General features: G+C 35.9%; 1 protein-coding gene across 1 annotated transcript; it reads right to left on the reverse strand.

Annotated features, from left to right (window-relative positions):
* Positions 1-5,810: 5,810 nt before the first annotated feature.
* On the reverse strand, positions 5,811-15,044 carry anapc5 (anaphase promoting complex subunit 5). The gene is made up of 17 exons (XM_055169214.2): positions 14,267-15,044; positions 14,104-14,183; positions 13,928-14,031; positions 12,305-12,527; positions 12,158-12,218; positions 10,157-10,258; positions 9,798-9,988; positions 9,598-9,679; positions 9,229-9,321; positions 8,919-9,100; positions 8,483-8,618; positions 8,261-8,335; positions 8,063-8,184; positions 7,883-7,990; positions 6,572-6,719; positions 6,256-6,418; positions 5,811-6,156 (listed from the first exon to the last, which is right to left on the reverse strand). Exons 1-17 carry the CDS (start codon positions 14,465-14,467, stop codon positions 5,945-5,947), a joined length of 2,283 nt encoding a protein of 760 aa, XP_055025189.2. The 5' UTR covers positions 14,468-15,044; the 3' UTR covers positions 5,811-5,944.
* Positions 15,045-15,096: the final 52 nt, after the last annotated feature.

Here is a 15,096-nt window from a genome sequence, read left to right on the forward strand (position 1 = left end):
AGATATGTATACGTAATGTTACTTTTAAAGGGGACATATCATGAAAATCTGACTTTTTCCATGTTTAAGTGCTATAATTGGGTACCCAGTGCTTCTATAAACCTAGAAAATATGAAAAAGATCAACCCAGGAACTTAGTTTGATAAACCATTCTCTGCAAACATGTGAAAAAATAGCTAATTGAAATTTGGCTCCCCATGTGATGTCAGAAGAGGATAATACCGCCCCTTCATCTGCACTATCCAACCACAGCACTGCCATTTAGTGCCGAGATCAGCTCATTTGCATTTTAAAGGACACACCCAAAACGGCACATTTTCACCTACAAAGTGTCAATTTTAACATGTTATAATAAATGATCTAGATGGTATTTTGAGCTAAAACTTCACATATGTATTCTGGGGACACCAGATATTTATTTGACATCAAAAGTCAAAAAAGTCTTGTAAAAATGTGGTTTCCTAGTCTTATCTGTCCTCTGAATTGTCTGTTTTGACACTGTCTGGACTCTCAGCTCGATACATCAAGTAATTCAGTCCATCGGTGTTGAGCACAGGAAAAAGTCCTGTTTCTACATCTTCATCCACCCTTGTGCAGACCTCCTCCTCTGACGAAACCAAAAACAGATACTTTTAGTACATTTGTAGCAAAATAGGTTAAGTTTCCAATGCAATTTCATTTAATCCAGAAGATTTTGAGAAACCTAATCACAATATTGTTTAGGTGAAAAAGAAAGCTTATGTATTGACAATACACAGTGGTTCTAAAGGGTATATAAAAGAAGAGATAGAAAACATTTCAACATGCTTGTTTCTTACCATCTTCTTAGTATGCTTTGTTTACATGACATGCAATCATTTTTTCGCCTATTTGATCTGCTTCGTAATCTCGCAATTTATGCAGGGTTTCCTGTAGGTCCTGGAAGCTTGGCCTTTCATTTGGCCCCTTTTTCCAACAGTCCATCATCAGATTGTACCTATAATATCATATAATAAAACAAAACATGATATAATACAATACAAACAATACAATACATGTTTAAAGCAATTGTTATGTCTTTGTTTTCAGTCAACACATTTAACAATTATTTATTGAACTCACAAACTCTTAGGACACCCTGTTGGTAAAGGCAGTCGTCCACCGGCATTAATGTAGCTTAAGACTTCATGGTTGGTGTATGTTGGATATGGAAGCTTTCCTAATGTCATAATTTCCCACAGGAGTACACCAAACGCCCTGAAAATATGTAAATAACATTTTCATGATAGGATATGAATACTAAAAAAAATGTAATGGCAATATTTTCAATATTTACCAGACATCTGAGTATTTGTTGAAAATTCCATCTGTTAAACTCTCTGGTGACATCCAGCGAACAGGAAATAAACCTTCACCCTTTTTCCTGTAGTAGTCATTCTTGTACACATCACGGGCCAATCCAAAGTCGCCTATTTTAATGACTCTGTTTGGGTCCGTATAGCTTTTTACTGAAACCAAACAGTTCCTTGCTGCAATATCTCTGTACACAAGAAATTGATACAGTGCATTGAATACAGTTCTATGTTTTCTAATGGAGAGCCTAGACAGCTTTAAATAAAAGTTCTTTAAAGCAGTCGTTCTCAAACTTTTTCAGCGGACAGCCCCCTTTGTGTACGGTGCATTCCTTCGCGGCCCCCCCAAAGAAAATGTATGACAAAAAACAGTTCTAAAACTTGACGTTTGAATTAAAAAAAACCATTAAATTATACAAAGAAGTGATGCGTTATTTTTTTAGGTTTAATTTCACAGAATTCATGATAAATTAATGTATTTTATAAAATGTCATAAAACTGGTGCCCCCCTGGCACCATCTCGCGGCCCCCCTGGAGGCCCCGGACCCCAGTTTGAGAACCACTGCTTTAAACATGCAGTGTGTAAATTTTAGCTGCATCTAGTGGTGAGGTTGCGAATTGCAACCAACGGCGTAGTCCACTGCTCACCCCTTGCTTTTGACACACATAGAGAAGCAACGGTAGCTGCCATCGGACAAACATGTCATCGTCAGAGACAACTTAGTAACAAAATTGTCCGTTAAGGGCTTCTCTAGAAAAATAGCGGCACAAAATGGCGGCTTCCGTGTAAGGGCACCCGTGGTGTATGTAGATAAAAAGGTCTCGCTCTAAGGTAATAATCACATAACGGTTCATTATGAAAGGTCTTTGTACACCCCTGATAATATAGTTTTGTATATTATTTTGCATTTCTGTCAAGAGATCCTTCTAAAAATTACACACTGCACCTTTAAAGACTTCTGTCAGGCTGTATGGTTCTATAAAAAAAGTTTAATATCCACAAAAAAAACCAAATAAATAAAGGTGCTGTATGACGCTATACAAAAAAAAACATTTTTGGCTACATGGTTCAATAAATAACCTTAACATTTTTGTTTTACAAAAGATTCTTTGTAGTGAAGAAAGGTTATTTAGATTATAGTCCCTTTCACACATACAGTCTTTACTGGTAATTTACTGGTAAATTGCAGTTAACATGTCATGTGTGAACAGAACCTTTCCGGTAAATCAGTGCTCCCAATTTACCAGTAAGACAGGCTGTAAGATTAACGGTAATTTACCGGTAAGCGCTGTGTGTTAACGAAAAATATAGCATTACCCGCATTTAGAACGGATGACGTCAGACCGCGCTGACAGATCGGGCGGGCCAATCAGAAAGTTTTTTTATACAGGTGACGCGGTTTCCCCCAGACTGTTTACGGACGTTTCCACACACATGTTGCTTAAAAGTCGAGCACACCTGAAGTTGATATCCACATTTCTTCACCAAAGTTGTTTAAAACAGCTTACCATCTAATTGCCAAATTGCCGACGTCCTTAGCACACCATCTGTAAAGCCTAATTTACAAACGCGCAGGTTCCGTTTGACGCCGCCTAACGCAATGTTATTTGGTCACGAGCAACTTCGCGACCGTTTGCCACAGATGTGAAAACAACAAAATACGGACCGTGGTATTAAGTCATAACCCGCCGTTTACAAATACGACACGGACGGAACTCACCGGCCGCGCGCCACAGGTAACTTCCGCTTTCTCTCCGAGTTTACCGGTATTTTGATACTGTCGTGATGTGTGAATGATGTCTTACTGGTAAAATAACGGAACGCCACTGCGTGTGTGAACAGCACATTTTTGTATTTACTGGTAAATTCATTCTGGTAAATTCATGGTAATTTACCAGAATTACTAAGAGGCTAGTGTCATCTTTGCAATAAAAATGACATAATTGAACAAATGACACTTAATGACAGTTGTCATAAACATCCATAAAATCTCCTTCATATTCATGACACGTGTCATGTTATGATTATGAATGTGTCATGTCAGCCTTATGAACACCCCTTCAAGTAAAGTAAAAACTTTTTCATGTGTCGTCAAAATGACCCACAACCTAATCAGTTTATATGTTAAGAAATCCATGCATTTACAAACGTCTCACGAGACAAATTATTCGCCAAACTAATTCCTCTCATCGCTGCTTTTTGATGGTTTTGAGAACAATTACTCACGAGTCGCCCTCTGTCATTTCACAGAATTATACAATAGAAAGCACGTCAAGCATAAAAGCCTTTTAGGTTTACACAGTTTTTCAATATTTTACTATGTTCTTACCTGATGAATTAATACATGCCTATCTTTTTTCAATACTGTATGTGCACTTAATCTTTGCACAGCATGTCATGAATGTGTTAGCATTTAGCCTAGTCCCATTTATTCCTTAGGATCCAAACAGGGATGAATTTAGAAGCCACCAAACACTTCCATGTTTTCCCTATTTAAAGACTGTTACATAGTTACACAAGTAAGTATGGTGGCACAAAATAAAACGTGATTTTTAAGTGAATAAAAAATGAGAACTATATTGTATGGCGGAAGAGCACTTAGTTTGCAGCACTTCAACCTCTGGCGCAGTAACATCATTACTCCTGTGAAGATGTTACTGCGCGCCGAGGTCGAAATGCTGCAAACTATGTGCTCTTTCTCCATGCATTGAAAAAAGATAGTTATGTATTCATTTGTCTAAGTTGAGATAAGAACGTAGTAAAATATAAAAAAATTGTGGTTTTCCTTTAAGTCAAAAGTGTAGGCAAATTGTCAGCGTTCCACACTCTGTCTCAGTCGTGCAATGTGCAAGTGCAACTGTAGCGTGCAACTGCCTGCCAACATGCAAGTGTGAATTTGAATTTCCTTTTGCGACAGTTATAACACAAATCACATCACACCCAATAATTCAATCGCCTTTGCTTTATTTCCCACTCCAACATTTCAATTATTGCCCACTAAAAGCTGCACAGATATATTTGCTTACCTGAACTCTGTTGTCTGGTCTGAACTAGTTGATGCATGAAAACAGCACCCTGACTGGTTGACTGGCTCAAAGTATTTTGAGTATTTTAAAAATACAAAAATACTCATCTTAAATGTATTTAAATACAAATTACATTTCATTTTTTTCAAAGGCTTTAAAATACAAAATACAAAATACTATTTTGTATTTCAAATACGTATTTTAAATACATGTATTTGAAATACTGCCCATCCCTGGTTGTGACTAAAAATGCAAAAAAAAAAAAAAAAAAAAAAAAGCAAAATCAAAAATAATTTATTTTATTAATGGCTGCATTTTCTTACATTTTTTAAGTATCCATAATATATTAAATATTTATATTAAATATTTGTTAAAATAAAATATTGGCACAATTATATTTTTGTCTACAAAATAATTTCAAACATTTAAGCATATAGAGACACAGACTTAGAAACATGATGGTGGTAAAAGAACGAATAACTGCTATTAAAATATAGGCTACGTGGAAAAAAAGTTTACTTAAATACACTTTAAGTACACTGAAGTCAGTGTTTTATTTTTACGCACTTAATTTTGTACGTAATACAAAAATATCACTTAAGATAAGCTTAAGAAAATCTTAAACTGTGCCAAATACACGGAATACACTTTTACTTAATGGCATAATAAAGTTAAATAATTAATTTTTCCTAAAAACACATTTTTAGAAAAACCTTTTGCAATTATTTTGTAAAAAGTGTTCTGAGATCTTTGTTGCTTTACAATGTTTTCACCAGCAGGTGGCGCCATATTTAAGTGTTTCGAGTGCTTCGAAACAGTGAAGCTTCGTTTCTCCCATGACTAGTATTTAGTATATTTTATTTAAGTGCACTTAAGTACTACTTGAAGAACTATACTTTTAATTAAAATATTTGTAGTGAATAACTTTTATACTTTTATTTAACACAAAAAATAACATTGTACTACAAAAGTATATTTTTAGTAGATTAAAATATGCTTTATTTTACCAGCAAACATCTGCATACCTTTAAAAATGATCAGTTTTCACACTAAAGCACAAATTCATGTATTAAGTAAAAATCAAGATCAGCAACCAACAACTGTAACACAATTAATTTAATGGTCCAATTACAATCCTAAAGACAATTATTTATAGTAATTAAAGCTAACAGATCTTTTGGAAAAAATTAAGAAGAACAAATAAACTACTTTTTAAGACATTTAAGTGATTTTTAATTTTCCTGTTTCTTTATTTTTAAATATGTTAAGTATCAATTTCCATTTTAATATCATTTATACCCTTTTTTTAATTTATAAATAAAAAAATTATTTTAACCTTATTTGTATACTGTTTTTTCTTTTGTCTCTATGGTTTGTGTTAAAAATGTATTTTCTGTAAAGCCACCTTGTGACTCTTTTTCGTTTATAAAATGTAAAATAACACACAAACAGTTTTTCACATACAAAACAAAATGTATTTTAATTACACGCACTTCACAAGGCACTCCCTACAATGCTGACAATAACGCTTGGATACAAGCGTTATTATCATGTTCGGTCAGATAAACTTTGTCATCTGGAGTTGTCTAAAGACGATTGACAACAGTCATTCCAGTCAGCGGGAGCTCCTGATCAAGTAACCGGAAAAGCATAGCGCATTTATTGCGTTGTGATACATTTCCTAGAGAGTGATGCAAGCGTGCCTGTAGGTAATACACATCCCTCATACGCTCTTTACAGTCAAGGTGGGAAAAATACACCGCTGCCTCCTCCAATGTGTGCACGGCCTGTTCTAGAGCTGCATACAAGAGGAAAAACAAATCAATTACACATCCTTAATTAAATACTGTGTGAGATAAAAAAAGCAACAGTAATGTTACATTGGGTGAGTCAGTACCCCGCAATCTGTGTTCCTGATCAGCCGTTCCTGCCAGAGCCATCTGACAACGAGAAGCCAGCAGCAAAGCTCTGCCCTTGTCGATCAGAGACCCGTGAGCTAACACAGACTCCAGCACATCCTGAACCAATACTAAAGCCTGCTCAGGAATACCCAACATTAGCTGGAAAGAGAAAGATGACAATAATAAATAACCATTACAATGGGACTCAATAGGGTTGCTTAATCATGTTATTAAAGTGTTTGGTTCCAATTCCCTACCTCATTACTTTTCATCAGCATTTGCTAGTCACTGTAAGGGGTGTGTGGGGTGTACCTGTGTAAATGCCAGGTGTAAGACCGTCTCTGAAGCCAAACTCTGGAGGTTGTGCTGGCGTGACAGAGCAAGAGCCTGTAGCAGTAATGGCAGAGCTGTCGCAAAACCCGACGAGTCCCAGTGAAGTTCAGCAGAGGACAGCATCACCCTACAGCACAGACAGACTGAAGATTAACACTCATGTGCCATGTGATCTCAACAATGCACTTCTTTATTTCCAAATACATATTTTGGGGTCAGAGGCTGTGCTACATTCATGATACGAAAAGGTCTCGGGTGTCTAATTGCTTTAATAAAATAAAATAAAATATTAAAAAACACAATGAATAAAGTATTACTGCTATTGAATAAGCACATATTATCATATGGGTGATTCTCACAAAACCATTGAAACACCACGGCACTAATGATTTTAGCTTTAAAATGTGTAATATAGTAACATTAAAAAGCATCAGAATTAACACAATACTGTGTTCTACCTTGCACAATGTGTGATTTCAACATAAGAATTTATCATTGTAAATTTTATCTCATTTTCTGCTGAAATTCTCATTACCGCAATGTGTCCGGCTGTGTTTCAACATGCGTTATGTTGTAATTTAATCAAATTAACACAAAAATATTAAGAAAAAAATAAATGGATGTTTTGCTAGACTACTTTAGATGACAGAAAAAATATTTACTTAATATTCAAGTATAATAATATATATATGTATAATAATGAAGAAAAATTAGGAAAATTATGTGTCCATGCCTGATGTTCTCATCCTCCGCAACACTTTTTGAGAACAGTTTAAGCACACATACAGAATTTTAATAAAGTTTGATTTTGAGTGACCAAGCACATGGACCAGTTACTTCAAGATGGCTACCAGGTAAGATCATTTTTTTTTACAGTTATTTTGAAATATTGTCTTGTCAGAATGCTTACACGACATTTTGATTATCATTACCGCAACAGATGCTTATTAAATGGTAATTTAATTAATAGAAGCATAATACTTTGATTTTAAATGCATGTGCAGAATCTCCAAATTATGTTCTTTCAGGTTTGTCATGTCATTTTGAAAATATGTCAGTGTTGATGTTTTCTGACTGTTGCGGTAATGATTTTTTAGGACTAATTTTTTTAATTATGTTACAAAAAGTGTTAAATGATAAGTAAAAGTTTTTAAATTAATGTTCCCATTTACTCCAGACTTTGTTTTTCAATGTCTGGTGGGAAAAAAAGTAAATTTAAGCAATTTTTACATTTTCATGCTTGACATTTTTAAAACCAAGTTTTCGTGAGAATCCTCCATATACACATACCTGATGATCATCTCCATGTTCTTACTCCTCTCACAAAGCTGCTCCAAATGCTGTAGGATCTTAGATGCCTCAGACGTCTGATTCAATGCTTTCAGTAACTGGGCTTTCCTGGAAAGACACATGCGCAAACCTATAGTCTGCTGAAAAGAGTACAATATGTCTGCTGCGGTCTGCACATACCTGTACAATCCTTCTGTGCTGTTTAAAGCAGAGATAGCCGCGACATGAGGTTCAGCCAAGTGGTATTTCCCATCATTCATAGCTTTCTCAAACTGAATTTTCAGATCACACAGCATCCAAAGCTGTTCAAACACAAAACATATGCATGATATAAATTGCTGCTGATAGATGATATATTGTGCTTGGAGGGTGCCTGACCTTTGCATGTTGAGTATGAGTAGGAAACCGCTGTTTTAGGTGCGTCATGATGTCACTTACAACACCATACAGGCCCTGAAGACGGGCAAAAGAAACATGTAAATGTACTCTAAATGTACAATCAATGACATTAAGCATTCAGGAACAAGCCTACCGATTCAACAAACTAAAAGTTACATGCATTGCATGTTGATACGGCGTGGTAGATGTGATATTAAGCACCTGCTCAGCATGAAGCTCTGCTAGGTGGCAGAGGACGACAGCAATGGCCTCAGTGTTGCTCTGTTGCACGCTGAAGTTGACCTGGTCCAGACTATTCATGTTCAAGAGAAGTTGGGCCTGCTGTCGTGCCATTGTGCTAAAGAAAACACGGAGAGAATGAAACACATCCCATAATGCAAATTGTGCCACTGAATTCAGTGCAGAATCAAAGCTGGAGTTTTTTTATTATTCACATGCGAGTGTACATAAAACATAACATGACAAAGCATACTACTATTCATATGTCAAACTTAAAGCTATATTGTATCACATATTGTATTATTTAGCAAGCTATTGCATAACCAATTTCCTTCAATATCATGCAGCCCTAAACTTAACCAATCAAAACTCTTCAAAGTTATATGACCAATAAGACTTCACACAGAAAATTTTGAACCTTTTGCCATACATCCTCCATATGGAGGTGGTCTGTGCCAGGCTAATTTCGATCAGCTCAGAAAGGCTTTGCTTCCAGTGCATGATGTCTGTACCCCGCAGAGCGTCTAGCAGCTTGTTAGCTGGGATGCCATGTTTTGCTCCCTGTTGGACCAAGGACTGAATGCCCAGAGACGCTAAATACTGCAAAAAAAAATGAAGTATTCTTCATGGTATATTGGCTTTACATATTGGTTTATGTGCTCATGTATCAAAATGATAACATAAAAGCTTTATGTCAATATAAGGGCTCTGTCAGAAAAGTTACTTACTGGGAGACAAAAGTGGGCAGCGATTTTCACAGACTCTTCAGTCAGTACAATGTTTTCAGATCCTTTCATCTGTTCTAGTGTATACAGCCAACTCTAAAACACATATATAGGACAGAACTTGATTATTTTTGTGTAAATTAAGCGACTAAAATATCAGACAGTTTTTTTACATAAAAGCATCCAACACAATGTAAGGAAAATATATCCTTGAATCTTGATATATTTTTAATATTGATGAAGTAAGATCATGTCGGATTGAAATCAAACTTTGATGCTCCTAATCTCATTATTAGATTATGAAACCATAGCCTGGATTTGACTCATAAATAATGATTAATTGTTTATTATCCATAAGAAAAAAGCTCCTACCAGACAGTGCTGGAGACACACATGGTCATTTGCTTCTTGTGCAATGCGAATAGCCTCTTGCAGAGCCAGATCAGCCTGTTGACTTCACATACAAACACATGAAATAAGCAAGTTAAACTCATACAGCAACTGAAGCTAAAATACAATGCTTCAAACACAACATAATGGTCTAAACACAATCGAGCACCAATACTACTCACTAATGTCCAAAGCGACAGTGCAGGGTTGCCAGATTCAGGACGGCGTAACGCAAACTGCGGCCATAGCCTTCATCTCCGTTGCTTTTCCCCTCTCCACCGGACAGAATGAGGCGGTCGAAATAGTGGAGGAGGCTGTGAGTGGAGATGTAAATATCCTGCACGCGTACGCTGTTTAGATAGCTGAGGTAATGCTGTATAGAGAGATTATAATGGATTAAGACAATTAGGTACCATACCATACAATTACAGTAATACAATGGTGTAAACAGTGGATGACATTAATATGATCATCTTTAACAACTTTGGTTGTTGTATAATGACACAAAACACTTAGAGGAAAGCAAAACATATGAGCTCACAGCTTCAGCAAAGTCAGGATTGAATTTAAGGATGTTGTTAAGCTCGTCCTGTAGCTTAGCTGGTGAGAGGGCCTTGTTTTCATCATTCTTCAGCAGGTACGCCTTAGAAAAAAAAAACCGGACATGTTCTGAAATCAGGTTTCATGAAATCATGAAAATATCAAAATTCTCTTATCATTTATTTACCTTCATGCCATCCCAGATGCATACGACTTCCTCATTGGTTTTCATGTGTCACGTGACAAACACGACTATTACAAATAATCACGACACATGAGAGCCAATGAGATTCAAAGTTATCAACGTGCCACCATATTTTAACCTACCGCACTTATTTTTGCATTACTTTGGATATGAGGCATATTGATCGCTAAATAAGCTCAAAATATTGTTGTTTTTTTTCACAAATGTATGATTACAGGAATATTCAATTTTCTTAAAGAAAAATCCAGATAATTTACTAACCACCATGCCATTCAAAATGTTGATGAAGAAATTATGTTTTTTGAGGAAAACATTGCAGGATTTTTCTCATTTTAATGGACTTTAATAGAGCCCAACATTTAATACTTAACACTTAACAGTTTTTTTCAACTGAGTTTCAAAGGACTCTAAACGATCCCAAATGAGGCACAAGGGTCTTATCTAGCGAAATGCTTGTCATTTTTGACAAGAAAAATAAAAAATATCCACTTTTAAAGCACAACTTCTCGTCTAAATCCGGTTGTGATGCGCCAGCTGACCCCCCGCAATACGTCATGACGTCAAGAGGTCACAGAGGACGAACGCGAAACTCCGCCCCAGTGTTTACAAGTGTGTTGAAAGAGGACCCTTCCTACGTTGTTGTATGTCAACTGATACTAATCAATGTCTTTGTGTCAGTTTATTGTTTACAATGGTCCGCAAATTTGCGCTTTATATATGTAACACGTGACCTCCCTACGTCACTACACATTTACGTTAGGTCGCGCTAGACCGGACCTAGACGAAAAGTTGTGGTTTAAAAGTGTATATTTTTTATTTTTATTGTCAAAAATGACAATCGTTTCGCTAGATAAGACCCTTATGCCTCGTTTGGGATCGTTTATAGTCCTTTGAAACTCCGTTGAAAAAAACTGTTAAGTGTTGAGTTAAGTATTAAATGTTGGGCTCTATTAAAGTCCATTAAAATGAGAAAAATCCTGCAATGTTTTCCTCAAAAAACATAATTTCTTCTCGACTGAACAAAGAAAGACATCAACATTTTGGATGACATGATGATGAGTAAATTATCTGGATTTTTCTTTTAAGAAAATGGAATATTCCTTTAAGGTGGGATAAAAATATACTTTACTTAAAGGGACACTTCACTTTTTTTGAAAATATGCTTATTTTCCAGCTCCCCTAGAGTTAAGCATCCAAGTTTTATCGTTTTGGAATCCATTCGGCTAATCTCCGGGTCTGAAAGTACCACTTTTAGCATAGCTTAGCATAATTCATTGAATCTGATTAGACCATTAGCATCACGCTCAAAAATGACCAAAAAGTTTCAACATTTTCTCTTCTGTAGTTACATTAAACCTAATCAATGTGACTTAGTGCCGGTCACATTGAAAGTTACCTAGCTGGGGACTATTTTCGAGCGGTGCGTAATATCATTGCACCTGCTGCACACATGTTACAGCAGCAAAGTCCTTGATTATTATACCAGAATGAGAGTATAGTTCCTAGCCATATCGGCCTATAAAATCGCAACTTTTTTTTTTTAAATTTTCCGTCGGCCTTAGTACACGATGTCACTACATGTCTCTGGTCATTTTTGAGCGCGATGCTAATGGTCTAATCAGATTCAATGAATTATGCTAAGCTATGCTAAACGTGGTACAGCCAGACCCAGGGAGATCGGCTGAACGGATTCCAAAACGGTAAAACTCAGATGTTTAACTCTAGGGGTGCTGGAAAATTAGCATATTTGCAAAAAAAGTGGAGTGTCCCTTTAAGCTTTAAGGTGGCAAAACAAACCTGTCGAGCGAGGAAGTATTCTGCCTGTTTCTGAGATAAAGGACCTTGTGTATCATCAGACCTATGAGAAAAACACACCCACAGTCAGATCCACTCCCATGCAATAAACACAACTTTGGTGTCACTAATGAAAACAGATCTTCCGACCTCAGTTCAGACGGGTGTAGAGATGGTGTGTCCAGCTCAACATTGTCTATATGGTCAACACTGGGGTCTTCATTGCTTGTCAGCTCCATGTCTTCGGTGGGCAGAACAGACTGCTCAAGTTGGCTGTTGCGATGGCAATACTGCTGCAGGGATTTGTACAGTTTATACACCTGACTAAAAGATAGTTTATTATAGGCTAGTAGCATCTGACGCATGAACAGACCTGAAGAGAGAGAGAGAGAAGAAATGCAGGGTCAGTTTCCAGGACAGGTTTTAGATTAATCCAGGACTATGCCTTAGTTATATTAGGACATTTAAGTGGTTTTTACAAAAATACCTTACAAAAACCATTACTAGTAGTGTATGGCACTGACATACTGTATTTAAGATATGCTCAAACAAGCATTTTAGTCATGGACTAAACTTAAAGGGATAGTTTACCCAAAAATGATTTGTCATCATTCAATCCCTCTCATGTTGTTACAAACCTGTAAAATGTCTTTGTTTTAATGAACACGGAGGAAGATATTTTGAGGAATGTTTGTAACCAAACCGTTTGTGAGCCCCATTCACTTCAATAGTAGGATAAAATAATACTATGAAAGTGAATGGGGCTCATAGACGGTTTGAGTCTTTACAAACAATAGCATCACTATGATATTTGACCTCACAACAGATTTAGCAGTACGGTGCAGTACCGTACAATACGGTTTAAAATTTAAGGGTGACTTATTCTTTATTTATAATCTTTAACAAATTTAAGAATAGTAGTCAAACCATACAATTACACCAATGTAACTATGATAGTTATATTGTGACAAGAAATGCAAAATATATCAAAACGATGTTATATTTTTGCATCTTAAAATGTAGCTTCTTAGTTCTCCCCATCCCTGCAGTGCTTTTTAAAAGTTTTGGGCTCTTATCGGCTGCTTTGTCATCATCATCTGGTTCAAATAAACCATATTTAAAATATTGTTTGTTTTTTATTATTTTTTGTCAAAGAAATGAATATGTTGACACAATTATATGTTTGCCTACAAAAATATTTCAAACCGTTAAGGATGCATCTTCTGATCATAAGAAACATTTCTGCATAGTTACGCTAATCTTTCCATTAGCTGGAATTAGGGATGCATAACGATTAATCGTGATTAATCTATAGCAGAATAAAAGTTTTTGTTTACATCATACATGTGTGTGAACTGTGTATAATAATTATTTATATATAAATATGCACACATGCATGTATAATTTTAAGAAAAATATATATTTATATACTAAGTATTTATATATAATATAAATTATACATTTATATATAAATGTATGTACACATGTAAACATTTCTTAAATATATACATGCATGTGCATTTATCTATACAAAGTTATATTATACACAGTTCACACACATATATGATGTAAACAAAAACTTTTATTCCGCTATAGATTAATCACGATTAATCGTTATTATGCATCCCTAGCTGGAATTTGCAAATTATACTGAATATCAAAAAAAAAAAAAAAAACATATTAGTTGACCCATAATATACAAACAGGGGGAAGTGTCCACTTCAACCATGTCCAATGTGCTTACAGCAATGACACGGACAAATATGTTCAGACCTACAACACTAGTTTTGAATGCCTCCGAATCGCTGAAAGCACTTGGTAGAAGAGTAAAGAAATGCTCCATGTCTTGCAACTCTCCGTCAGCCATTACAAACAAACTAGAAATAAAGAATCGGTTTAATAAACAATTAATATAATCTATCCAACAAAACATATTAAAGATATTTTACCTGATCTTAACAACGTTGACCATCCGAGGACAGCACTCTTCCACTATCTTAAGGAACTGCTCCAGTGGTAAATCTGGACCCTGGACATTGCACATATACACAGCAAACATGAACTCTATGTACAAGCGGAGTGTTTTCATACTTCTTTAAAAACTATGCATACCTGTTGTAAAGGTAGGATGAGTTTGTTAAGTCGTCTTCTGTCTAATAGTGCCATTGGTTTAGTTATGGACATCTCGTGGAGTAAACATAATACCGCAATCTTATATGGAGTTACCCAGTCCTTGATACCGAATATGTTTGCATGAACCACCCCATTTGTCATCATGGGATTGAAATACAAGCTTTCGTGCACACTGGCCATTGCAGGACAATCAAGTATGTTTGTACTAAAGTTAGTAACTTACTCGTGGATGAACAGAAATAGAGTAAAGCGATTCAAAGAATTGTTTTATAAACATGAAGATACTAGGGGTTTGTGGTACGTTAGTTCACATTGCGTTTATAATAACGTTAACAGAGCAATCCGAATTCATATTCAAAGAAACTGTGTGCAATCTCTAAACTATTAAAACAAAAGCTAGAACTGAATAACTAGCAGAGCTGTATTCTTAGCTGAAATCTTCACATGCACAATTTTTTGGATAACGTACTTCAAAATACCCTCTCATTTCCGTTTACGTTTCAGGACGCACTACAGAACACAGATAATTAAACCAAAGATTATAGATACTGACCACACTGCACTGCTATTACTGTGAATGGAAAAAGTGCGACCGCTCTAACGACAGAAGTCCCGCTTGGCGCCATCCAGTACAAGAGCCAGAAAAAAATGATACAATTGATGTCAGGTTTAGCTGTTTGTCTGAAACATTTGTTTTTATTGTGACCTTATCGAGCGATTTTAAAGATATCAGCTTTCATCTGTTTAAGTAGATAGGACTTGGTCGTGTTTGTTTGACTGAAACAGCGGCACGGAGCCGTTGGATATGG

The sequence above is a fragment of the Misgurnus anguillicaudatus genome, chromosome 5 (genome assembly GCF_027580225.2).
Source record: "Misgurnus anguillicaudatus chromosome 5, ASM2758022v2, whole genome shotgun sequence".
Classification (NCBI taxonomy): domain Eukaryota; kingdom Metazoa; phylum Chordata; class Actinopteri; order Cypriniformes; family Cobitidae; genus Misgurnus; species Misgurnus anguillicaudatus.